Source organism: Cutaneotrichosporon oleaginosum (assembly GCF_008065305.1).
Source record: "Cutaneotrichosporon oleaginosum strain ATCC 20508 chromosome Unknown ATCC20508_contig06, whole genome shotgun sequence".
NCBI classification, from domain to species: domain Eukaryota; kingdom Fungi; phylum Basidiomycota; class Tremellomycetes; order Trichosporonales; family Trichosporonaceae; genus Cutaneotrichosporon; species Cutaneotrichosporon oleaginosum.
In genome coordinates this window covers 936051-959657 of record NW_027072175.1, presented here as the reverse complement: position 1 = coordinate 959657, position 23607 = coordinate 936051, and the positions used below count along the sequence as shown (strand labels likewise).

The 23607-nt window shown below is 60.9% G+C and overlaps 7 protein-coding genes across 7 annotated transcripts; 5 read left to right on the top strand and 2 right to left on the bottom strand.

The window, feature by feature from the left end:
• Positions 1–18: 18 nt before the first annotated feature.
• COLE_06802 (uncharacterized protein) lies at positions 19–6645 on the top strand (the record flags this gene model as incomplete). Its single annotated transcript, XM_018426785.2, has 3 exons — positions 19–121; positions 165–6228; positions 6366–6645. The coding sequence occupies 3 exons, from the start codon at positions 19–21 to the stop codon at positions 6643–6645; spliced, it is 6447 nt and encodes a 2148-aa protein (XP_018277707.1).
• A 565-nt stretch (positions 6646–7210) lies between these two features.
• On the bottom strand, positions 7211–8471 carry COLE_06801 (uncharacterized protein; the record flags this gene model as incomplete). The annotated part of the gene is made up of 7 exons (XM_018426784.2): positions 7211–7262; positions 7303–7547; positions 7585–7927; positions 7959–8026; positions 8058–8249; positions 8332–8367; positions 8403–8471. 7 exons carry the CDS (start codon positions 8469–8471, stop codon positions 7211–7213), a joined length of 1005 nt encoding a protein of 334 aa, XP_018277706.1.
• A 289-nt stretch (positions 8472–8760) lies between these two features.
• Positions 8761–14193, top strand: COLE_06800 (uncharacterized protein; the record flags this gene model as incomplete). Its single annotated transcript, XM_018421434.2, has 2 exons — positions 8761–12370; positions 12410–14193. 2 exons carry the CDS (start codon positions 8761–8763, stop codon positions 14191–14193), a joined length of 5394 nt encoding a protein of 1797 aa, XP_018277705.1.
• Positions 14194–14252: 59 nt separating this feature from the next.
• Positions 14253–15184, bottom strand: COLE_06799 (uncharacterized protein; the record flags this gene model as incomplete). Its single annotated transcript, XM_018423590.2, has 3 exons — positions 14253–14531; positions 14587–14697; positions 15098–15184. The coding sequence occupies 3 exons, from the start codon at positions 15182–15184 to the stop codon at positions 14253–14255; spliced, it is 477 nt and encodes a 158-aa protein (XP_018277704.1).
• Positions 15185–15585: 401 nt separating this feature from the next.
• Positions 15586–17027, top strand: COLE_06798 (uncharacterized protein; the record flags this gene model as incomplete). Its single annotated transcript, XM_018419426.2, has 4 exons — positions 15586–15693; positions 15772–15933; positions 15965–16134; positions 16178–17027. The coding sequence occupies 4 exons, from the start codon at positions 15586–15588 to the stop codon at positions 17025–17027; spliced, it is 1290 nt and encodes a 429-aa protein (XP_018277703.1).
• A 2091-nt stretch (positions 17028–19118) lies between these two features.
• COLE_06797 (uncharacterized protein) lies at positions 19119–20893 on the top strand (the record flags this gene model as incomplete). Its single annotated transcript, XM_018421433.2, has 7 exons — positions 19119–19330; positions 19363–19608; positions 19642–19817; positions 19850–19914; positions 19955–20141; positions 20175–20653; positions 20699–20893. The coding sequence occupies 7 exons, from the start codon at positions 19119–19121 to the stop codon at positions 20891–20893; spliced, it is 1560 nt and encodes a 519-aa protein (XP_018277702.1).
• A 278-nt stretch (positions 20894–21171) lies between these two features.
• On the top strand, positions 21172–23554 carry COLE_06796 (uncharacterized protein; the record flags this gene model as incomplete). The annotated part of the gene is made up of 6 exons (XM_018426783.2): positions 21172–21519; positions 21557–21587; positions 21674–22269; positions 22302–22832; positions 22869–23006; positions 23045–23554. The coding sequence occupies 6 exons, from the start codon at positions 21172–21174 to the stop codon at positions 23552–23554; spliced, it is 2154 nt and encodes a 717-aa protein (XP_018277701.1).
• Between the last annotated feature and the right edge of the window lie 53 nt (positions 23555–23607).

The window sequence follows — 23607 nt, the reverse complement described above, 5'->3', positions numbered from 1 at the left end:
TAGCCCTCACACCATAGAATGTGTGGTGTCGGCTTCATCTGCCACATCAAGGGCCATGGCAACCACAAGATCGTGAGCGATGCTCGCAGCATCCTCTGCAACATGACGCACCGCGGCGCCAGTACGTCCCGATAAGGCCTTGTGGATGGAAACTAACGGTCCAGCCGGCGCCGACGCGCGCGATGGCGACGGTGCAGGCGTCATGACCGGTATTCCGCACGAGTTCTTCGTCCGCGAGGCTCCCCACTCGTTTGCTGCCGAGATCCCCGCCGAGGGCACGTATGCCGTCGGCAACGTGTTCCTCTCACAGTCCGGTTACGAGGCCCAGCAGCTCGAGTTTGAGGAGACGGCCCGCGGGCTCGGTCTCCGCACCCTCGGCTGGCGCCACGTTCCGACCGACAATTCCATCCTTGGCCCCGCCGCCAAGGGCCGCGAGCCCCGTATCATGCAGCCCTTTGTTGTGCTGCAAGACTACTACGGCGACGGTGTCAAGTGCGCCGGCGGCAACTACGACGAGCGCTACTTCCTGCGCCAGCTCTACGTGCTCCGCAAGAAGGCGACGCACAAGATCGGCCTCAAGTCGGGCTTTTACATCTGCTCCCTTACCCCGAGCAACATTGTGTACAAGGGCCAGCTCTCCCCCGTCCAGGTCTACAACTACTACCACGACCTCAACCACGCGCTCTACAAGTCGCACTTTGCGTTGGTGCACTCGCGCTTCTCTACCAACACCTTCCCTTCATGGGACCGCGCGCAGCCCATGCGCTGGGCCGCCCACAACGGTGAGATCAACACGGTTCGCGGCAACAAGAACTGGATGCGTGCCCGCGAGGGCCACCTCAAGTCGGAGCACTTTGGCAAGGAGCTCGAGCAGCTGTACCCGATCGTTGAGGATGGCGGCTCGGACTCGGCCGCGTTCGACAACGTCCTCGAGCTGCTTGTTGTCAACGGCGTCCTTACCCTCCCCGAGGCCGTCATGATGATGGTCCCCGAGGCATGGCAGAACAATGACCTTATGGAACCCGAAAAGAAGGCATTCTACAACTGGGCAGGCTCCCTTATGGAGCCGTGGGACGGCCCCGCCCTCTTCACCTTCTCCGACGGCCGCTTCTGCGGCGCCAACCTCGACCGTAACGGACTGCGTCCGTGCCGCTACGTCGTCACCTCTGACGACATCATGGTGTGCGCTTCCGAGGTCGGCACCATCAGCCTTGACCCCGAGCGCATTGTGCAGAAGGGCCGCCTCAAGCCCGGCCGTATGTTGCTGGTCGACACCAAGGAGGGGCGTATTGTCGACGACCGCGAGCTCAAGCTCAACACGGCCAAGCGCCAGCCTTTCGAGGCCTGGATTCAGAGCCAGGTCATGACGCTGCCTGACGTCGTGCGCCGCGTCCAGCGCCGCCTGGACATTGCCCCCAAGTTGGACACCACCACACTCTCCAACGACCCCAAGCTGCTCGCGTTCGGCTACTCGCTCGAGTCGCTCAGCATGCTCATGCTCCCCATGGTGCAGGAGGGTCACGAGGCGCTCGGCTCGATGGGTAACGACGCCGCGCTCGCGTGCGTCTCCCAGACGCCCCACAACGTCTACGACTACTTCCGTCAGCTGTTCGCTCAGGTCACCAACCCGCCCATCGACCCAATCCGCGAGGCCATCGTCATGTCCCTTGAAACGCTCGTCGGCCCCGAGGGCAACCTCCTCGAGATGAACGCAAAGCAGGCACACCGCCTGCGTCTCAAGTCTCCCATTCTCACCATCGAGGAGATGAACGCGATTAAGAACTACACCGAGGCGTTCTCGGACTGGCCCACCCTTACCATCGACATCACCTTCCCCAAGGGCGAGGGTCTCCCCGGCTTCCGTACCGCTCTTGAGCGCGTTCGCGCTGAGGCGCTCGACGCGGTGAACAATGGCTACAAGATTGTCATCCTCTCGGACCGCAACACGAGCCCTGACCGTGTCGCGCTCTCGGCGCTGCTTGCCACCGGTGGTGTCCACCACTACCTTGTCAAGCAGAAGAAGCGTTCGGACGTCGCCATCATGGTCGACACGGCCGAGGCGCGCGAGGTGCACCACATGTGTGTCCTCACCGGCTACGGTGCCGACGCCATTTGCCCCTGGCTCGTCATGGAGATGATCTACAAGATCGAGCGCGAGGGCATGGCCAAGGACGGCCAGAGCGCTGAGCAGCTCATTGAGAACTACATCAAGGCGCTCGACGAGGGCATCCTCAAGGTACTCTCGAAGATGGGTGTCTCGACCCTCGCGTCTTACAAGGGTGCACAGCTCTTCGAGGCCCTCGGCATCCACGAGGAGGTCATTGACGAGTGCTTCGTCGGCACCGCCTCGCGCGTGCAAGGCGCGACGTTCGAGCTCTTGGCCATGGACTCGTTCGAGTTCCACGAGCGCGCGTGGCCTTCGCGTTCGACCGTCCGCATCCCCGGTCTGCCCGAGTCGGGTGAATACCACTACCGCAACGGTGCTGAGCTGCGCATTAACGAGCCCATCTCCATCGCGAACCTCCAGGACGCGGTGCGTGAGAAGAACCAAAAGGCGTACGACACGTACGCCAAGAACAGCCACGAGTCGATTAAGCGCGCCACCCTCCGTGGCATGCTCGACTTTGCGTTTGACGAGGCCAAGAGCGTGCCCATTGACCAGGTAGAGCCGTGGAACGAGATCGTGCGCCGCTGCGTCACCGGCGCCATGTCGTACGGCTCCATCTCGATGGAGTCGCACACCACGCTCGCCATCGCCATGAACCGTCTCGGCGGCAAATCCAACACCGGCGAGGGTGGCGAGGACGCCGAGCGCTCCATTCCCATCCCTGGTCCGGGCAAGTCGACGGGCGAGGGCCCCTACCGCCACGCCATGGAGCTGCAGCCCGAGTGGGACTCGCGGCGCTCGGCAATTAAGCAGGTCGCTTCGGGCCGTTTCGGAGTGACCTCCAACTACCTCGCCGATGCGGACGAACTGCAGATCAAGATGGCGCAGGGTGCCAAGCCCGGAGAGGGCGGTGAGCTGCCCGGCCACAAGGTGTCGCAGTCGATCGGCAAGACGCGTCACTCGACGCCGGGCGTCACTCTCGTATCGCCTCCGCCGCACCACGACATTTACTCGATTGAGGACCTGAAGCAGCTCATCTACGACCTCAAGTCGTCGAACCCGCGTGCGCGCGTGAGCGTCAAGCTTGTGTCTGAGGTCGGCGTTGGCATCGTCGCCTCCGGTGTTGCCAAGGCCAAGGCCGACCACATCACCATCTCGGGCCACGACGGCGGCACTGGTGCCGCCAAGTGGACTTCGATCAAGTACGCTGGTCTGCCGTGGGAGCTGGGTCTCGCCGAGACGCACCAGACGCTCGTGCTCAACGACCTCCGTGGCCGCGTCACCGTCCAGACCGACGGCCAGATCCGTACCGGCCGCGACATTGCCATTGCGACGCTTCTCGGTGCGGAGGAGTGGGGCTTCGCCACCACCCCGCTCATCGCCATGGGTTGCATCATGATGAAGGCATGCCACAAGAACACCTGCCCCGTCGGTATTGCGACGCAGGACCCGGCGCTCCGGGCGAAGTTTGCTGGCCAGCCCGAGCAGGTCATCAACTTCTTCTACTACATCATCGAGGAGCTGCGTGTCATCATGGCCCGTCTTGGTATCCGTACTATCAACGAGATGATCGGCCGTGCCGACCTCCTCCGCGTCGACGAGAGCTTGCGCACCCCCAAGACGCAGCACCTCGACCTCGGCGCAATTGTGAAGCCCGCCCACCTGCTCCGCAAGGACGTCGCGACTCACCGCGTCCGCCAGCAGGACCACAAGCTCTACGTGCGCCTCGACAACAAGTTCATCGACGAGGCTGAGCCGGCCCTCACCAAGGGCCTGCCCGTCGAGATCGACTGCGACGTCGTCAACACCGACCGTGCGCTCGGCACGACGCTCTCGTACCATGTCTCGAAGCGGTACGGTGAGGCCGGTCTGCCGCGCGACACCATCCGCATCAACATGAAGGGTTCGGCCGGTCAGTCGCTCGGCGCGTTCCTCGCCCCCGGTGTCACCATCGAGCTCGAGGGTGACGCCAACGACTACGTCGGCAAGGGCCTCTCCGGCGGTCGCCTCATTGCGTACCCGCCCAAGAAGTCGAGCTTTAAGGCTGAGGAGAACATCATCATCGGCAATGTGTGCTTCTTCGGCGCGACTAGCGGCCAGGCATTCATCCGCGGCATTGCCGCCGAGCGCTTCGCCGTGCGTAACTCGGGTGCCACCCTGGTCGTTGAGGGCACCGGCGACCACGGATGCGAGTACATGACTGGCGGCCGTGTCGTCGTTCTCGGCCTCACTGGCCGCAACTTCGCCGCCGGTATGTCGGGCGGTATCGCGTACGTGCTCGACATGAGCCACTCGCTCGCGCCCAAGGTCAACATGGGTACAGTCGAGCTAGGCAAGGTCTCCGACCCGCACGAGATCGCTGAGCTGCGCTCGCTCATCGAGGAGCACCGCCACTACACGGGCTCTGAGATGGCTGACCGCGTCCTGCGCAACTTCCACCACATGCTGCCCATGTTCGTGCGCGTCATGCCGCTCGACTACAAGCGCGTGCTGGAGGAGCAGGCCGCTGCCGCCGCCGAGGCCAAGCGCAAGATGACCAACATCGACCTGATTCCGTCGCAGACCGCGTCGCAGGTCGACCTCGTTGCTACCGGCTTCGACCCCGTGCTTCCCCGCAGCATGAGCAGCATGGCGATTACGCCGCGCGCGACGGCGCCGTCCAGCCCGCGCCCGCAGGAACCGGCGCTGCTCGACATGGAGGACTCCATGATTGACGAGGACCTGGCTAAGAACCGTGCGGCCAAGCTCGACAAGACCCGTGGCTTCATGAAGTACAAGCGCCTGAACGAGGCGTACCGCCCGCCGCGCAAGCGTGTCAAGGACTGGAAGGAGATCAGCGCGGCGCTCACCAAGGCCGAGGTCACACAGCAGACTGCGCGCTGCATGGACTGCGGTATCCCCTTCTGCCAGAGTGCAGGCTACGGATGCCCGATCGCCAACGTCATCCCCAAGTTTAACCAGCTTGTGTTCGACGACAAGATCAAGGACGCCTTCTACCGTCTTCGCCTCACCAACCCCTTCCCCGAGTTCACAGGTCGCGTGTGCCCCGCGCCATGTGAGAGCGCATGTGTTCTCGGCATCAACGAGGCGCCGGTCGGTATCAAGTCGGTCGAGCGCTGGATCGCCGACCAGGGTTGGAAGAACGGGTGGATGGTCCCCGCCATTCCCGAGGTGCGCACCGGCTACAAGGTTGCGGTTATCGGCGCCGGCCCCGCTGGCCTCGCTGCCGCCGACCAGCTCAACAAGGCCGGACACACCGTCACCGTGTACGACCGCAACGACCGCATCGGTGGTCTGCTCATGTACGGCATCCCCAACATGAAGCTGGACAAGGAGCTGGTTCAGAAGCGCGTGGACCTTATGGCGGCTGAGGGCGTCAAGTTTGTGACGGGCGCGCACGTCGGTGTCAACCTCGACGCGCTCGACATCAAGGCGGAGAACGACGCCGTTCTCGTCTCGACGGGTGCGACGTGGCCGCGCGATCTCAAGGCGCCGGGCCGCGACGCCAAGAAGGGCATCTACTTCGCCATGGACTACCTCCAGGCAAACACCAAGTCGCTCCTCGACTCGAAGCTGGAGGACGGCCACTTCCTGAATGCCAAGGGCCTCGACGTCGTGGTCATCGGCGGAGGAGACACTGGTAACGATTGCATTGGCACGGCGATGCGCCACGGCGCCAAGAGCGTGACCAACTTCGAGCTTCTCCCCGAACCCCCCGTGAGCCGGCCGGCGGACCAGCCATGGCCCACGATGGCACGCCTGAAGAAGAACGACTACGGACACCAGGAGGTCATGGCGCACACGCACCGCGACCCCCGCGAGTTCTGCATCTCGACCAAGCGCTTCGTGCTCGACGATGCGGGCGCGCTTGCCGGCATCGAGACTGTGCGCGTCGAGTGGACTAGCTCGGGCGGCCAGTGGAAGATGGAGGAGGTCAAGGGCAGCGAGGAGTTCTTCCCGTGCCAGATGGCGCTGCTGGCGCTCGGCTTCCTCGGCCCCCAGAAGGAGCTCGTGGATGCGCTCAGCCTCACCACCGACCCGCGCTCTAACATCCGCACGCCGGAGGGCAAGTACGACACGAACGTCCCGGGCGTCTTTGCTGCAGGCGACTGCAGGCGTGGGTGAGTCATTTGAGGGGGCTATGAGTTTCAGAGGATATGTCCGGTGAAGGATGGGAAGCCGTCCATCGCTTATATCCCTGCATCCATCCACATCTGCCTCCGACCACATGAGTATAGAGCACCAGCTAACGCAACAGTCAAAGCCTTGTCGTCTGGGGCATCCGCGAAGGACGCGGCGCGGCAGAGGAGATCGACCGCTTCCTGATGGGCGACACGCGCCTGGCGCACCAGGGCGGCCTGCCCGTGCGCTCGTGGGTTCCGCCGCGCGTGACATGCGGCTCAGGGTGCCAGGGCGGAGAGTGTGCCAACGGCAACGGCAAGAGCGAGTGTGACGAGGATCTGAAGACCGAGGTCGGGGACGACGACGAGGAAAAGCCGTGGGCTAACGGCAACGGCGCGGTCGCGGTCGAGGCGTAGGTCAGCATTGGTTGTAGAAGTCAAACTTGAATGTAGTGATATCTCTATGGGGTGGGGCGGGGCTATGTGGGAGTCGAGCAGGTCCTCCAGCGCAAATGACAATGATTGACGCCGTTTTGGGCTGTGAGCTGGAGGGCTGTGAACACTTCAATGTCTGCACAGACTTACGCTTGTTGTGCGTCGCAACGCTCACCTTGGCTGCTGCATTGCCACCATCCCACTGACGACCAAGCGCCCCATCGTGTCTACTCGCATGTCGCTTCTCTCGATCCTCTTCTGACGATGGCTGTATTCACAGCATCGCTAGCGATCTGGTTACGAGTGACACAGGTCATGTCTCGACCCAGGCACATCACAACAACCATCACAGGCGTCCGGCCCGCAGAGAATCATAGTCGGCCCATCGCGTCTTGTCATAACCACGTGATCCTTCTGCCGAGTACTCGATCGGCCTCAACTCCCTCCTCCATCCATAAGACCGTTTCGGCCTTAGGCCATAAGATGACGAGAGCTTGTGGAAAGTAGACGCCATAATAAACTGACATGCCAATGATACAGTACAACACTACTCCTCCTCGCTGTCCGCCGCAAAAATGTCGTTCTCCTTGAACATTGCCCTGGCGTCAGTCTCGTCATGCAGAGCCTGGGCCGACTCACGCTGCAGACTTGGGACGCTTCGCGGGCCGTCCATTCTGCTTCGCGGGCGAGTGTTGGTGCTGCACTTCGACCTTATCGGAGAACGACACCTCCTTCTTCAACTCCGGGCTTGGCTCCTTGCTTCCCGACTTGCCTCCCTGCTCTTTGGGACTTGCTGCTCCCGGGCGCTTGCGCTTGGCCTTAGCAGCCTCATCTTTGCGGCCCCACTTCTTCTCGTTCCAAGGCCTGTACTTGTCCTTGAGCACCTGCCGTTAGTTGATCACGCTCGCCACTTCAGCTCACCTTGACGTTCATCACAAGCTCGGTGGGCCGCCAAATACTCGAGCGCACACCTGACGAGTGCTTCGAGTCAATCCTAAGCGCTGTGTAGAGGTCGCTTTTGCAGGCACTGGCCTCGATGCCATGGTCCTCGAGCAGCGACACGAGCACCTTCGTCATCATGTCCTTGTCGTAGACGTTGTCAACATAAATGATCACCACATGCGTGCCCATGGTACCGGCTTCGGGGTCACGCGTGGCGACCTTTGCGGTGGTCACGCCCAAATCGTGCAGTGGGCCATACGCAACGGACTTTGCCACTCTCGCCCATATGGCGTCGACGTTCTCGGGCCGGGAAAACGACATCCTGTGGTCAGCTACCTCTGGGCCAGACGCACCATTTCCCATGCGTGTAGCCCGTCTCGAGTGAGATATCTTTCAGCGCGTCCGCTGCCTTCTGCTGGGCCTGTGGTCAGCCAGAAACGGAGGCCACTCACCTCCTCACGCGCCTGCTTCTTGTTTAGACCGCCTTTTTTACCACGGACCGGGATGTTGGGGTCTTTCCCAATCTCTATCAGCCGTTTGTAAGTCTCGTCCAGAACAACGGCTCCTTTCGCGACCGCCTCCGTCTGAGCGCCGGTCTCAGCTTCCGGGTCGACTCTGGCGTCACTGGTGCCAATCCAAATCCACTGAGTGTGAGCAGACTCCGATGCGGCGCATAAGGGACAGTATCACGCCCGCATACACGTTCTGATGGCAATAGACACTTACTGGCGCGTCGCCCTGGTCCAGGATGGAAGGCGTGTACTGGGGTCAGCGGACATCTGGAGACACTTCCTCACCTTCTTAAGGAAGTCGTCGATGGATACGCCACTCGACGGCGTCCAGTAGTACTGCGTAAGGTCTCCCATCTCAACTGGATCAAACTGGTGAGGTCGTGAGGGCAATGTTGTGGTGAAGATGTTGAGGAAGGGGCTGGACGCGTCCCCGCGCTCCCCGCGTCGCGTGAAGGTGAGTGGACCAACACATCTCACCTCCACCTCCACTTCATCTCAGAATGACGCTTTCACAATCAGACCACATTTGCTCCCGCTCTCGAGTCGACCCGAGGAGTGAACGTCATGGGCTTGAATTGCCAGAGACCAACCTCACCACTTCTCTCGTCAGCAACTTCTGCACTGCACACACGAACCTCGCACCATGGGCCGGGGACAAGTGACCATGGGCAAAAAGTCCTCCTCAGCATCCGCTGCGACGCGCAAGAAGCATGCTCGCAAGGCCGGCAAGGACGAAGACGAGGTTTCCACCGCAAAGCCTCAACGCGGCCAGAAGCGCGGAACAGACGGCAAGAAGCTATCCAAGAAGGAGCGCAAAGCGCTAGCAAAGATCAAGCAGTACATCCCCCCACCGAAGCCGCCTGCACCCCCAATCCCCGATCCGCTTGACGGGCAGGGCCTCGCACGCTCCCTGCCTGCGGAGCTCGTCGTCGTACTCCGGCGGCTTGGGAAGAAGGACGATGTAACGCGGCGGAAGGGACTCGACGAACTTCGCGAGCAGTGGGTCACCCCATTGCTTGAGGAAGGAGGTGGTGAGGAAGCGACGACGCAGCGCGATATCACTGCTGCGGCAGTGGAGGCAGCGCTGCCTGTGTGGCTGCATAACCTCGCGAGCCTGCTGCAGTCCCCCTCTCATCGCACCCAGGCCCTCGCCCTGCACAGTGACCTACTTGCCCTTCCCCACCTCCGAGGTATTATCCTCGACACCCTTGCTGGCGGATACCTCCCGGGCACGCAGGACCGGGATATCATCGGCTCTTGGCTGGTGGCGGCGCTCGAGGAGGGTCGCCGTGCCGGTGGCAAGGCGTTGGCCGTTTGGGACTCGGTCGCGCGCTTTGATCCGCCAGTCGTACACGAAGGCGTGCCAACTTCACAACTCGATCTTGTGCCCCACCTCTCGGCGCTCGCTGAGTACTTCTCCCTCGCGACGCTTGACCCTCAAACACTGCATCGCGACATCCACCCCGCACCCGTGCAAGTGGCCTTCGAGAAGGAGAGACCGCCCACCAAGGGGAAGAAGGGCGCGCAGCCCAAGAGCAGAGCTTCTCCTGTTCCAACGCCCACTCCACCCGTCGAGGAAGACGCCGAGGTTGCGGAAGAGCGCTGGGCGCGGTACCGCGTTGGTGGGTTGGTGGGCCTGGCGTGGATGGTGTCGAAGCTGCCAAGCGCCAACTTTGAACGACCACCAGAGAAGTTCGCTGCACTGCTCAACAACCCTGTGTTGTGGAGCGCTCTGGGCACTGCCGTTGCCGTGCCCGACGTCACACCGATCGGGAGCCAGCCACCTATACGGAGGGCAGCGTACAACCTTCTCTCCACACTCATTGACGTGTACCCAGCTGAAGTGGCACGTGCAGAGCTCCTCGAGACTATCTCGCTATCCGTGCTCTCCAACTGCTGGTTGGAGAAGGAGGCCGTGGTGTGGGAAGCAGCGGGCTCGGCCCTGCTCAAGTTCCTCACCAAACATCGTTCTTCCTGGCTGGTGGCGCCAAAGGCGGACTTTGAGGATGATGACGATAGCGATGATGACGAAGACGATGAGGAGGGTAGCACCCAGCCGACATCTCGCGCCGAGACACCAGCAGGACGGAGTTCTGTAGGCGATGAAGCGATCTCGACTCGAGCATTCGACAGCTTCCTCGATTTCGTCTCGACCATCTGTCCGACCATTCCTCACCTCACATACCCTCTCCTCGTCGTCATTGTGTCGACCGTTCCATCAGCCCTTCTCCCCCTCTCCTCGCCCCCAAGCCCAGCCCTCCAGAATCTCTTCACCCACCTGTGGTCGCCGGCCGACGCACGGCTTCTCTCAACCCACAGTCTTGGCGGGCAGTCGTCTGCCTTCCAGGCGTTCCTCCAGTCTGCCGCCGACATCACAGTGTACCTCCTTGAGAAAACGACGGACGAAACGCAGGCCTGGCTCGTTAAGGATCAGCTCGGTTCGCGCGTGTGGGGCGAGGGCGTCGTGGAGATGGGCGGCAAGGGTGTACGCCGCGGTGCACCGCCGATTGAAACCGAGGCCAAGATCGCTTCCAGAGCGGTTGGCAAGGTCGCCGAGATTGCGCCGAACACTCTGCCTGCGCTCTTGGACGAGGTAGAGCGCACAGCACTCCACGGCAGTTTCCACGAGAGGCATGCCTTCCTCGCGCGAGCTCTCCCTGCGCTTATGTCTCTGCGCGATGCGGGGCCGAGCGTCCACCGGCCTGTCGACGATATCATTGTAAAGCTCGCCGACGGGTGCACCGAGCTGCTATTCGAGTTCACTGAAGCCGCGCCTGGTGTAGCCAAGGCCCTGGTCAACATTCTGAAGACCCGCGCGGAGCTCTTTCCGCCAGAGCGCGTGCACGTCATCTCCCAGGGGCTGCAGGCGCATATTCGCGAGCTTGTATCTGCCCTTTCGCCACCCCTCGTCGCCCAGCTTTTCAACGCTGTTGTGGCTGTTGCGTCCGCGGGCGAGAAGGAGGCCCTCCTCTCCGCGTTGTGGGACTTCGTTGCCTCCGACGTAGAGCAGGAGCAACGCTTTGCGTTGGCTCAGGGAATCCTACGGGATGGTCCGGACCTGGTTGGCGCAAAGCGCCTCGACACCGTTGCTCGTGAAGCAGTGCGCGCGGCTCTCATTTCCGATGACGCCGAGGCCGTGTCTATCGCCTCGAAGGCCGTAGTTAGCACCGACTGGCTTTCGGATCAGGCACGGGACGAGGTGCTCGTCTCTGTTGCAGCCGCCGCACAGGACGCCGTCGACGACCTTCTCACAGAGGGTGCAGATGCCGCCGTCCCTTCCGCGCCGTTCGCTATTCTCGCCGCGTTTGCAGAGAAGCATCTGGAAAGACTCGTCACAGCGGAGGGCTACATTGGCGCCGTCGTGGCCGCACACCATCTGGTTGTACTCCTTCCTCGTCTCGGTTTGGACATCTCCATCCCGGATTCGCCGTTCACAATCTGGACCGCCGCGGCCCGCCTCCCAGAGGAGAGCAAGACCATTCTTTCGTCGGCCATTTCGAGATCGCTTGCTGGGCTACTTGGGCGCGTATCCTGTCGTGCGAACCCTGACGTCCTCGTCGACGTCGCTCTCATAACCGACCTCGGTACTAGGCCAACGCCCATCACTGTGGCCAGTACCCTTCTCCCACCTGCGGAAGAGATGCTGTCTCAGCTGAACGCGCACACTTCTCAGCCACCGCACCCTGCCCTTCCCGTTATCGACCCGCAGGTACCGACGGGCGGTGTCGTGGAGCCTCTAGCCCGCGCGTCCGATTTCGACACTGACGGCCGTTCTCGGGCGGCTCGCTTCGTCGAGGCAGGTCTTGCCCTTCTCCGAGTTGACCGGTCCCTTGTTACGGCCCTCCCTCATCTCCTCAATGTTGCGCTCAGCGCCATGGTGCTGGCGTCCGATGCGGCTGCGATCCCCGGCGCCTCCCGAGGGATGTACACGCCCGAGGCCAGTCCGGCTTCCCTTGAGCGCGTTGTGCGTGACGCACAGGGTGCCCTCTCGTTCTCCTTGAGCCTGGTCGACGAGGCGCCACTTGCATGGCACAAGGCTACCGTCGAGCAGCTGAAGGCCGGCAGGCCAGCAGAGAAGGCTGATTATCTTCAGCGGCTGCTGGGCGACCTCCGTGCCGCGGTAGCCGACAACGTCAGTGACGTCGCGCCACGAGCGTTCTTTGCGGTTCTCTCAAGACACCTGCGCGGCTGCGAGGCTGGTGAAAGCGAGGGCGAGGTGTGGTTGACATACGCCATGCAGATGAGCGAGAAGCGTAAGTCGCTTAATCTTTGTGTGTCTCATCTCACCCCAGAACCTGAACTGGCTCAGGCGATCATCCTCGCAGTCAAGCCACTGATGCTTGAATCAAAGGCGTTTGACGTGGCACAAAATAGACTCGCCAACACCCTGACGGGAATATCAATCAAGAACGTCAACGAGAAGGGCGTTCCTGCCTTGCGACTGCTCGTCGCCGCTGCCCCGCCCCGCGACTCGCTCTCCGTGTTCCTGCCGCAGCAGCGTGCGGTTTTCGTTTTGCGCCACGTGGGCGGCTGGCTCACTTCGGAGGATGAAGCGGCTGACGACCTCTCGGATGAGGTAGACACTCGTGTCGCCGAGCTGTATGCGGCCCTCGCGCCGATCGTGCAAGACCTCTCGGGCGCACATTGGGACGGCATTTTTGATCTGATCGACAGTGGGCTCGCCTCATGCGCGCTCGACGACCAGGAATCGTACCCGTTGCTGCACGCTGTGCTCTCCTTACTGTCGGAGGTGCGCGACCTCGCCGCTACAAACAAGGCACTCCGCGACCTCTGGACCGGCAAGGATGGACACCTCGCGGGCGTCGTGAAGTTGTTTTTGCAGTGCCGCGATGCGGCAAGCGAGCCGCTTCAGCTTATCCACGCCCAATTGCTCGACCTTCTCGGCGATGCAAGCCCCAAGGTCATGGCCGCGGCTGGGTTACCTGAGCTGTGCGAGCTGCTTTCGCAGTCGTCGTCTCCTGCGATCCAGAGCACGGCCTACCGGCTTCTCGCTCAGGTCGTCCGGAAGCGTACCGCCGAGCTCGTTCTCGAGGTGGAGGCGGATGTCGTGGAGGAACCTGCCCCACCACGAGACATTAAGCTGCCGGCTGACTTGGTGGCTATCATCGAGGCGGGTCGTGGTGTCGACTGGCATGAGACACCGTCAGTGCCCGTCGTAACCGCGCAGCTCCTCGCCTGGATGAGCATACTCAATCACTTCGATGACGCTTCTCGTACCCTTCGCTGGGCGTATCTCGACCAGATCACCTCGACCAAGCTGCTCGACGAGGCGCTTATCCCCCTACTCTTTGCAATGCTTGGTGTCTCCGAGGTCGGCGCATGGAACTTCGCTGCGGCCGCCTACGCCGTCGACGAATATTATTGCGACCTTCTTGAGCCTGAGGACCTCCCGGACCTCAACCCGCTTGCTGCGCATGTGTATTACCGCGCTCTTGTGACGATCCCTAGCGCCATGCGCGCGTATTACGAGGGCCTGAAGGACCGACAGCTCTCCCTTTCAATGCTGGCGTTCACGGCGCGCAATTTCTCTCCTGTTATTATTGGGCATGAGTTCTCCGCTCTACGCGCCCCACATGCCCTGGCCGAGCTCACAGACGAGGGTCTCAGCGTCCGCATCGCGCAGGGAGGCGGTGGAACCGCAGGAGCTGGCGCCGCCGAAGCCATTGCCAGCTACACGGTGGACGAGCAGCCGATGGAGATTGGTATTCGCCTTCCCGCTGAGTTCCCGCTCAAGGCCGTGGACGTGCGTGACCTCCGTCGTGTCGGAGTGCCCGAGAACAAGTGGCGCGGTTGGCTCATGGGCGTGCAGCAGACCATCACGTCCCGCAATGGGTTGATCCTAGAGGCGCTCACAGTGTTCAAGAAGAACGTCGCGCTGCATTTCGAGGGTGTGGTCGAGTGCGCAATCTGCTACTCGATCATCTCCCTCACGGACCGCACGCTGCCCACCAAGCCCTGTAAGACATGCAAGAACCGGTTCCACGGTTCCTGCCTGTTCAAGTGGTTCAACTCCAGCCACACGTCGAGCTGCCCAATGTGCCGCTCGCTGTTTTAGGACTTGTCGCCTATCTAGATCTGTAGACGTGCATCACATGTACAAGCCTCTATAGTACACTAGTCGTCGCGCTTCTTGCCCCGGGGCTTCTTGCGACGCGCATCACTGTCCTCGTCCTCCGCCCCACGCTTGAGTCCGTCTTCCTCCTCCAGCACGAGTTGTGGCTGGTTCTGCCGCAGGCGCGCTTGGGTAATCTGATGCTCACGGTACTTGGCCAAGTAGACCTTGAGTACACCCTCGTAGTTATCAAAACCGAGGGCGCGCATCGACGTGAGAATGTCCTCGCCGTTGATTGTCTTGCGCTTCTCATGCAAGCACTTTTCAGCTGCCTCGGAGGTCTGGGGTCAGTGGCACAGAGTGAGACGGGGGAAGTGAGCGAGACAATATACGCACGATAAAGCTGATAAACTCGCTCACACACTCCTGAACACACTCCTTTGCCTCTTTGGAGACCTTGGCCGTCGTCGGCAGCGAGTTCTTCATGATGCGCGAGACATTGGCAATCTGATGTCAGCTCAAGAACCTCGTGGTGTGTTTTCGGGGTGGGTTGTCACCATGCGTCATCTAGTATCACGCTAAAGATGCTTCGCAACCTGGCTTTGCAGCTCTGCGGATGGTCTACAGCGCTTGCCAAGCTGAGCATGGATGAAGTCGCGAAGGAGTGTGGTAGAATCGCGAACATGTGTCAGAGGTTCCACCCAACCGCGCTGCGCGATCTTATCAGTGGCGCAGGAGAGATGCCGCACGCTCCTTCCAGCGTCCATCCGGCGCGCATCCAGCTCCTGCTCTCCTCCAACACACTTTTCCATCCTCCAACCCGCTCCTTTTACGCTCGTGGGCAGCTGGCGGTGTGCAGTTGGGCCCATCACCGATCTTTTCACCCACACCACCCCAAAACACTCACCGGAAGCCACCGATCTTGCTCGCGGTACTCGTCGACCTGCGCATCGGTGAAGCTCGGGCCTGCGGCAGGCGGGTTCTGGTCCGCCATGCGGGCGGTCTTCTCGGGTTTGGATCTCGCGAGCGCGACTGAAAGGATGAGAGAAGAAGTGGAGGATGATGGAGGTGGAGTGTTGTTGACACGGAGGATCGGGAGTAAAACGCGGATGAGATGATCCGAGGCGCTGGCGGTGCGCGAAAAAAGGCCCGTCAGAGCAGAGCCAGGGCGAAAAGACGAACGACGCCGAAGCGGTAGGTGATGGCGAAGAGTGTGACGCCGTATGCACAGATGGCGAAGGCTGATGTAGTGATGGTGAGCTCTTAATCCTAATACCCCCGAAAGATCCCCGCTCTATGCCCCCTGATCTGCCCCGCTCTCAAGACCTCCACTTCCCAAGCACTAAATGACGGCATGCCACGATTCCGCCTCTTCACCATCGATCTCTGTCCACCATGCCCCCGCGAGTCAACCTTCGCTCGAGCGCTGTCAAACGCATCATGCAGGAGGCAGCCGAGACCTCGGACCCGGACACGGACGGCTTCATTGCGACGCCGTTAGAGGTGCGTTCTTTCTCCTCTTTTTCCTTCGTCCCGCCACCCATTCTCACCCACTCCCCTTCCCGCCTTGCTAACCGCCAGTCGGACATCTTCGAATGGCACTGCACTCTCCGCGGCGTTCGGGGCACCGAGTATGAAGGTGGTCTGTATCACCTGCGAATTCTCCTCCCTGCCAGCTATCCTATGAGTGCACCGGATATCGTCTTGCTCACTCCCAACGGGAGGTTCGAGCTCGGCAAGAAGGTATGTCGCCTTATGGGTGGAGCTAACCTAGATCTGCATCGACGGCCTAACTAGCTTCCACGCTGGGTCGTGGCAGCCCGCTTGGGGTGTACGGACAGCGATTACAGGCTTGCGCGCGTTCTGGACGCAGGAAGGCGAGGCGCTAAGTGCAATTGGTGCGCTGGATGTGCCGAAGGAAGAGCGGCGACGGCTAGCTAAGCTGTGGGTGACAAAGGGCGGCCGTGCCGAGCCCAGCTGACACCAGATCGCGGGACTGGACATGCCCGACATGTGGAGAGAGCAATGCTAGTCTCCTTCCTGATCCGCCAGAGGGCATCGGCTCCGGTCCCAGCTCATCAGGACGGGTGTTGGGGAAGCCTGACTCGGAACTTGGGACGGGCGGCGAAGAGAATGACTCGTTACCCCGCACATCCTCACCCATGCCGGACGTCCGTCTCACCGCCAACGGGCCTGCCAACGCCGATACTTCACCCATCATCCCGCCCGACGCGGTCATTCCAGATGTTCCGGAGCACCACACCCATACCCCGGCGCGACAGGACACTGACCCGTCACAGGCCGTCCTGGGCCAATCCTCAGTCGGATCTACGGTGACACAGCCGCCTCTCGCCCATGTGAATGTGACCGCCGCGTCATCAGTCTCGGGAGCAGCAGCAGTGGCGCCTGCAACCGGCGATTCGCCCCGTCCTCTCACCCCAGACCATCTCCTTCACGTTCCCTCCACCAATCCCCACACTCCCTCCCCGGCTCCTCCAGCGATCACGACCTCCTCTTCCATGCGACTTGGCCCCGTACCCCTCGAGCCGACCCGCACGATACCTCAAGGCCTCCGTCGCCGGGGTGACACCCCTCCTCCCCCAGCCGCCGCTGGGGCTCGGCCACCGCCTCCCGGTCCAGCGGTGACTGGACGCCCTCCTCCTCCTGCGCCCGCCGCGCGTCCAATCCCACCAGCACAGGGAGCTAGTGGCCACGGCATCCCGGCTCGCTTCACGGCCCCGCCGGCTCAGCCGCAGCGACGCGCCCCGCTCTGGCTCGATGCGCTCATCGCTGTGCTTGTCCTGTTCCTTCTGTACCTCCTTACTGGGAGGGCGTAGATTGACATCCAAAATTGGGACGGATCATGACTTGCTTTGACTGTTGTACCTTGTAACCATTTGATTTTACTCTATGAGATTTTACTCCATGACAATCCGAGTGATCGCCCCTTCCATCGCAGTGGCCAAAAGCCAGTGACTGCTGAATTGGTAGAGGCTAGTCTCGAATTCCAACTCGTAATTGACTCGTTCTCTACACTTTCATACATCGCGCTTCACAGACTCGACCCCAGACCCTCATCCTTGGCTTGCAGTTTAACAACACGTACTGGCATACAGCCGTACTCCCACTATACTTCTGACACTCGGAAGTCCGTCGTGCGAACCGTACAAAATGCACAGGGAGCCACCGGTATGCAAGCGCCGTCACGTTATTGACCGCCGTGGGATACCTGCCCCACGTCCACGGCGTGAATATGGTCGCAGATGTCAACCATACGCTATCCGACACACACAAGCGATGTTTTCCCTCCGGTACTTCGCCCATGTTCCAACCAAGATAGATATGCTCCGTAAGTCACTCAGTGAAGACCGGTGAGCCTCCTTCTCGACTCAAAAGGGCTCGAAGATCCTTTGTTCCTCAATTGTGTCTCCAAAATCTTACATCATTCACCCTAAGATGTCGGCTCAGGCCGTAGCGTCTGCGTTAAGGCGCCCCTCATCTGCTACCGTTCACTTGGGCCTCGAAACCTCCTGACCGGAGATTGCGCACTCGACTAAGATTAGAAAGTGTCGTCACCCCTGCCTTGTTCTGAGAGAGTTCAAGGGGTCTGTGTCCAAAGACAAATCGGGGTTACGCAAGCTGTCGCCCAAGTTGTCGCCCAAGCTGTCGCCCAAGCTGGACCCCTAAGGTTGTGCACAGGCTGGTCTCACCCCACATGGGCTCGGAGACCGAACATTATCCGAAAAATCCCTCCTCGTCGAGGAAGGGGCGCCAAGTTGATCCTGCCCCTCTCCACAGGCTGTCCGGAAAGTGACCTTGGCCCAATGCGCCCACAGATTATCGAAGATGATATCTCGCAGTGAAATTTTACGGCGGCCTTCGTGATGTGCTGTGATGGGGATGGGGCAACAGGGCTGACAGCAGAGTGGTGTAGGCCTGACTGGGACGCCATCAGTGGTGGTGCTTCTATTGCGTACGTCAGCTTACCGTCGAGTCACACTTGTGTAGCCTCAATCGCTCGACGTCAACATGCATTGACATCAGTCAACGTCTATTGACCACACTTAGGTCAACGTGAAGTGAAATGGGGTACCTTCCACAGCAACACGGCGGGGCCCAGATGATAGGCGAATGGCGGCACCACACCTTGGTACCCGTGGTGCCGCCTACGTAAAGTAGACGTTGAGGGACATGTAAGGTCGCGACGTCGCTACACCGACTCATGCGACCCGCCACCTTCACCTTCTGTTCCAACCTTGGCCATAACGCACAGACCCTAACCGTCACTTTAGAAGGACGACTGAACGGGCCCCGCACTCAACTAACTCTCCCAGGAATGTGCACCAAGCCTCCCTGATTAGCTCCGCTGCCCACGCGTCGAAGGTTGCGACGCGCTCAGCGTCACGGTGTGTGAGTGGCGGTGGCTTCGGACGGGTGAGCACGCGGGCACGTCCGGCACGGGGATCGATTTTGATTGACTTTTGGGCATTTGATTGGATTCTGCGACGACGGCGGCGCCACTAATACCCTGTTGCCTCCGGCACCCCTTCGCCGTGCTCCTTGCGTTGTTTGATGGCGAGCTCGCTGGGGTTGACGTAGGGTTGTGGGGCTTCATGCACACAAGCACAAAGCAATGCAGGATCATGCCGACTTGTTCTTTTGCTCATTCCTCTCCTCATCTTTCTACATTCGTTCACCTCCATCTGTCGCCTGTCCCCCCGCCTGCTCCGCCCAAGATGCGGCTGAGCACTACAAAAGGGCGGGTCCCCACGCTCGTTTGTCTCCTCGGTCTCTTCATTCTCGCGCAAGCTTACAGTGCTAGCGCCGCGCCAACACATTGCCCGGCTCGTCGCTCTGCCCCAGTCTCCCCTTCTACCGCCTCCCCGCGCTTCTCTCTCCCCGCTTCGATCTTTAGGCTCGACAACAATATGTCCACGTGGTGCCGTTTTCTTACCCTAGTGGCGGCCGTGCTGCACTTGTCCGAGCCAGCTTGTGCCGCTCCAGGTGCATCTCCAGCTTGTTCTATCGTGTGGAACGGCCAAGCTGTTTCCGGCAAACTGGACGGCGGTATCTGCAAGACCACCGTGCGCTATGGCGCGGCGGCCCGGTGGGAGGACGCTGTTGCCGTCACCTCTCAAAGGTAGGCCATGTGCCAATTTATGCTGATGGTAGTGGCATTTCTGCCACCGAGAACCCGCCCTCGTGCCCCCAAATTATGGGGAATCCCACTCAGGGTGCAACCTCGTCCGAGGACTGCCTCACAGCAACGATTTACGCACCTGTCGGTGGGCGGCGACTGCCTCTCTTTTGCTGGCTTCATGGAGGCTCATATTCCATTGGCTCGGCGTCAGCTGCAGGTCTCGATGGTGCCAACCTGGCAAAGAGGGGGCGTGTCATTGTTGTCGTCCTCCAATACCGGTAGATTTGCCTGTCGAAAGAGTCTGACAGCAGCCTTAACGTCCTTGGGCTAATTCCGCCTTCTGTGGCGCCCACCGCGTCCGACCCTAATCTCCAAGTTCGCGATATAATACTGGGCCTCAAAGAAGTGCGAAAGAACTTGGCCTGGCAAGGCGACATGGACCAGGTCACCATCGGCGGACAGAGCACGGGCGCTAGTCTCATCCGAGGTGAGTCATGACTAGACCTCAACTGAATTTAGCTCTGTGGGTCGCCCCTGCAGCACAGGGACTGTTCCAGCGGATGATCCTACAGTCTGATCCTTTCGTGAGTCACCTTGGCCTTGGCATGTGGGTGCTGACAATAGAACTACGGAATGGCGCCCATGTCCGAGACCAATAACTTCCGCAGTGCGATATATAATCACCCCGCCCTCGGCAGCGCCAACACCTTCGCGGCTCTCCAAGCTGCGCCCCTGGCTAATGTCCTGGGCGCGGCCGGTGCAGTCTACAATGCTGCTGCCAATCAAATGCCGTCTTCACCCCCATCTCAGCGTGAGTCATGTCGTTAATGTTAGCTGATGTCAGCTTTCCGCCCGACCTATGGCACGCCAACAATCCCGAAAGAACCTACAGGCGAGCTCTTCAACAATCCTGGCGGACTAACCTTCTCCCCCGCCTCTGTTCCGATGCTGCTCACAACGGTGGCCGACGATGGCGCACACGTTTTCACCAACTCGGAGATGAATTTCCTCGCGTTCAGGAACATCCTGGCGCGGCTGGTGGGCCCGGCGGGCTTGCAAGTCATCCTTACCACCCCCACGTACAACATCACGGCCGACAACACCGACAAGCGCCCGGCCTTCACCAAGATTCTCACAGACGGCGCCTGGCGCTGTGCTGCCCGCGAGGTCGCTCGCAAGTGGGCTGGAGCCGGCGGGCAGGTGTACGTCGGCGAGTTCCGCGAAGGGATTCACTACCCTCTGAACGACCAGTACCCCTACTGCGCGGGCAAGGTATGTCATATGGACGACATCATGCCGACTTTCGGGCAGGGCGGCGGCTTTGTAAGTGATCTTTCGCTACCTCACGCTCGCTCTCGCTGACGTCAGGCCAACATGATCGCCGACAATTGGCTCTCATTCATCAAGACGGGCCGCCCAGCGGGCGGGTGGAGCGCGTTTGCTGCGAGCAACGGCATCGACGGCGCGGGCGTCAAGGCTCTCGGCGGAGACGGTGTTGTTCCAACCTGCCCTGCAGGCTTCTGGGGCAGTGCGGTAAAGTGGCACTGGCAGCTCTTCGCGTAGAAGTAATTTAGGACAAATGCATTATAATGAGTCTCCATGGTAACCTCACCGGGCTGGATGCAGCATAACGGCACTGTCAGCCGCAAGTACCTCCACCGTGCTGACGGCGTCATCCACATTCCAAACCCAATGACCTGACGTTTTCCCACGTGGGGTTACCGGGGTGGAGAAATGCTCCCGTCAACGCGAATGACTTTGAATCAACAACAACAAAGCTCGGCTGTTCCATTCCCACCCACTCCAACCCTTTCCATCCGCTTTCACCATTTAGCCTCGCAATGGACATGGACGCCTCCGCATACATCGCCGAACAGATCCCCCTCCTGCGACAATTGCATGCGCAGCTCGCGCTCCCGCCCACCGCCTTGGCAGATGACACGGCCCGCATCGACGCAGCTGTGCGCGCTGCCATCGTCTCCGTCGTGCGAGGACGTGAGGACGAGGTCGCGGTTTGGGAGGCACGAATTGCGGACGGGAAGCGTGCGCTTGCTGGACTAGCACGCGCCGTAGGCGAGAAGGGTAGGAGCGTGATCAATGCCAACCGCCGAGATTCGGAGCCTGAAGGACCACAGGCATTGCCGGCGCAACATGAACGGCTTGTGGAACAGACAGCCGAGCTTGAAGTTGTGAGCCGGAACAGTGGGAGCACAGTAGCTTACCCAGGTCTACAACGAACGACTAGCCCAGATCGAAGGTGAGTAGCTCACATCGCAGTCATGACTCGCCATCACACCCCAATCGCACCCGCTTCCGCCCCTCTCTGCTCTAGGCTGACAGTAGCACTCCGAGCCGAGCTCGAGAAGCTTTCCGTACTTCTTGGCCCACCATTCGAGCTACCAGCGCCTCTCACACCCATCCCGGGGTTGGCTGTGCCAGCCCGTAAGCCACGGCCATCTGTGGCAGCGACGCTCCCCCCACCTGTCAACCTGGCGCCTACGATCAACAAGCGCACCTCCGGCCGACGGGCGTCCGCCTTTCACGCACCAGTACCCGAGCCCGAACCTCCAAAGCTCGAGGCCTGGCTCGACGTCGGCGAAGACGTGCAGGCTGCCCTTCTGTCAGCCCTGGAGAAAGCGACCGAGGAGCGAGATGCCCGCCTCAGAACCCTAGAGATGTGCTTCAACGACCTCATATGGTACCGCGCGGAACTGGACTTGCCACCGTTTGAGCAACTACAACCAGAACTTCGCCCACCCCGAAGTGAGGAGGAGCGGCCAGGTGCGCACCTCCGGTACGAGGTGTTACTGGAGCATGTCATCTCGCTCAACCCTGTCAAGGCAGGCAGCTTCGGTGACGAAGAGCGCGACATCGAAGGCATGGAAGAAGTCGAGCCTGAAGTCGGCCTCATCAACTGGGCCGATGCACTGTTGCAACTCGTGAGTCATAGATGGAGTTGAGCTTACTGCAGTGGATGGAGGAGAAGGAAACGCGGGACGAGCAGATCCAGTCGCTGTACGAGCGCATAGAGCCGCTATGGGATCGTCTCAACGTTGAGCAAGAGTACATCGACTCCTTTACGGAGCGGAACGTTGGCTCTGGCCTCGGTTCAATCCAGGCGTACGAGGAGGAGTTGCAGCGCATGCTCGAGAAGCGCAAGGCAAGTCTGTCGGACTTCGTTATCAACGTGCGGAAGGAGATCGCGCAACTTCAGGATGCGCTGTTGCTCTCGGACGACGAAAAGGCCGAGTTCGGAGCCTACATCGACGACGAGTACACGGAGGAACTGCTCAGTGCACACGAAGAAGAAGCGACGCGCCTCCGCTCCGAGCTCGAGGCGTCTAGTATTCACCTCGCTAGAGTCAAAGAGTGGCTCACCCTCAAAGCCGACGAGGAGGAGCTTGAGCGCAGCGCCGCTGACCCGAACCGCTTCAAGAAACGTGGGACGGCCATGTTGCAAGAGGAGCGTATGCGGAAGCGCGTCGAGAAGCGCAAGCCTAAGGTGCGTGGGCATGATAGAGCGCATGGCTGACCCCAGATCGAAGCAGACCTTCTTGCCAGCCTTCCTGCCTGGGAGGAGGAGCACGGGCGGCCGTTCTTGGCGCGCGGGCAACGCGTCATTGATGTTATCGAGGACGCGATAGCTGCCAAAGAGGCCGCAAAGGAAGCGAAAAAGGTGAGCAGTTGTACAAGCCAGAGGCTTGCTAACATCAGCGAGCCAAGCTCGGCCTCGGCCCCACTGCGCCCGCGAAGGGGCGCGCAACGCCTGCCGTTGGGAACCGCTCGCAGCCTCCGACGTTGAGAAAGCGCGAGCTGCCGACCCCTTGCCCGACAGGAAGCACAAGCAAGCGACCCCGCCCTCTTGGTTCACGCATCCCGTCTGGATCGACGTCACGATCAGTATCCACAAGATCAGTCTCGGGCATGGGCAGATCCGTGTCCAGCAGCACGACGCGCTCTGTCTCCGGCACTACGCACGCCATGCGACATGTCGAGGAAACGCCTACCGCCTCGGCCGCTCGGCGCTTCGGCGCACCGGCCGGGTCGAGAGTGAATGCCCTGGTGCCACGACAACAGGAGCGAGCGGACGTGTTCAAGACGCCCGGCAAGACGCCGGGCCGCACACCACGTAAGAGCTTCAAGCCACGACGCAGTATTGCGGGTGGCCTTCTCGCTGGGAGATTTGTGCTGGACGAGGCAGACGAAGACGACGACATGTTCTAGACAATAGTAAACGAAAACGACGTGGATGCGGCTGGTAGCCGGAAAGTGTATTA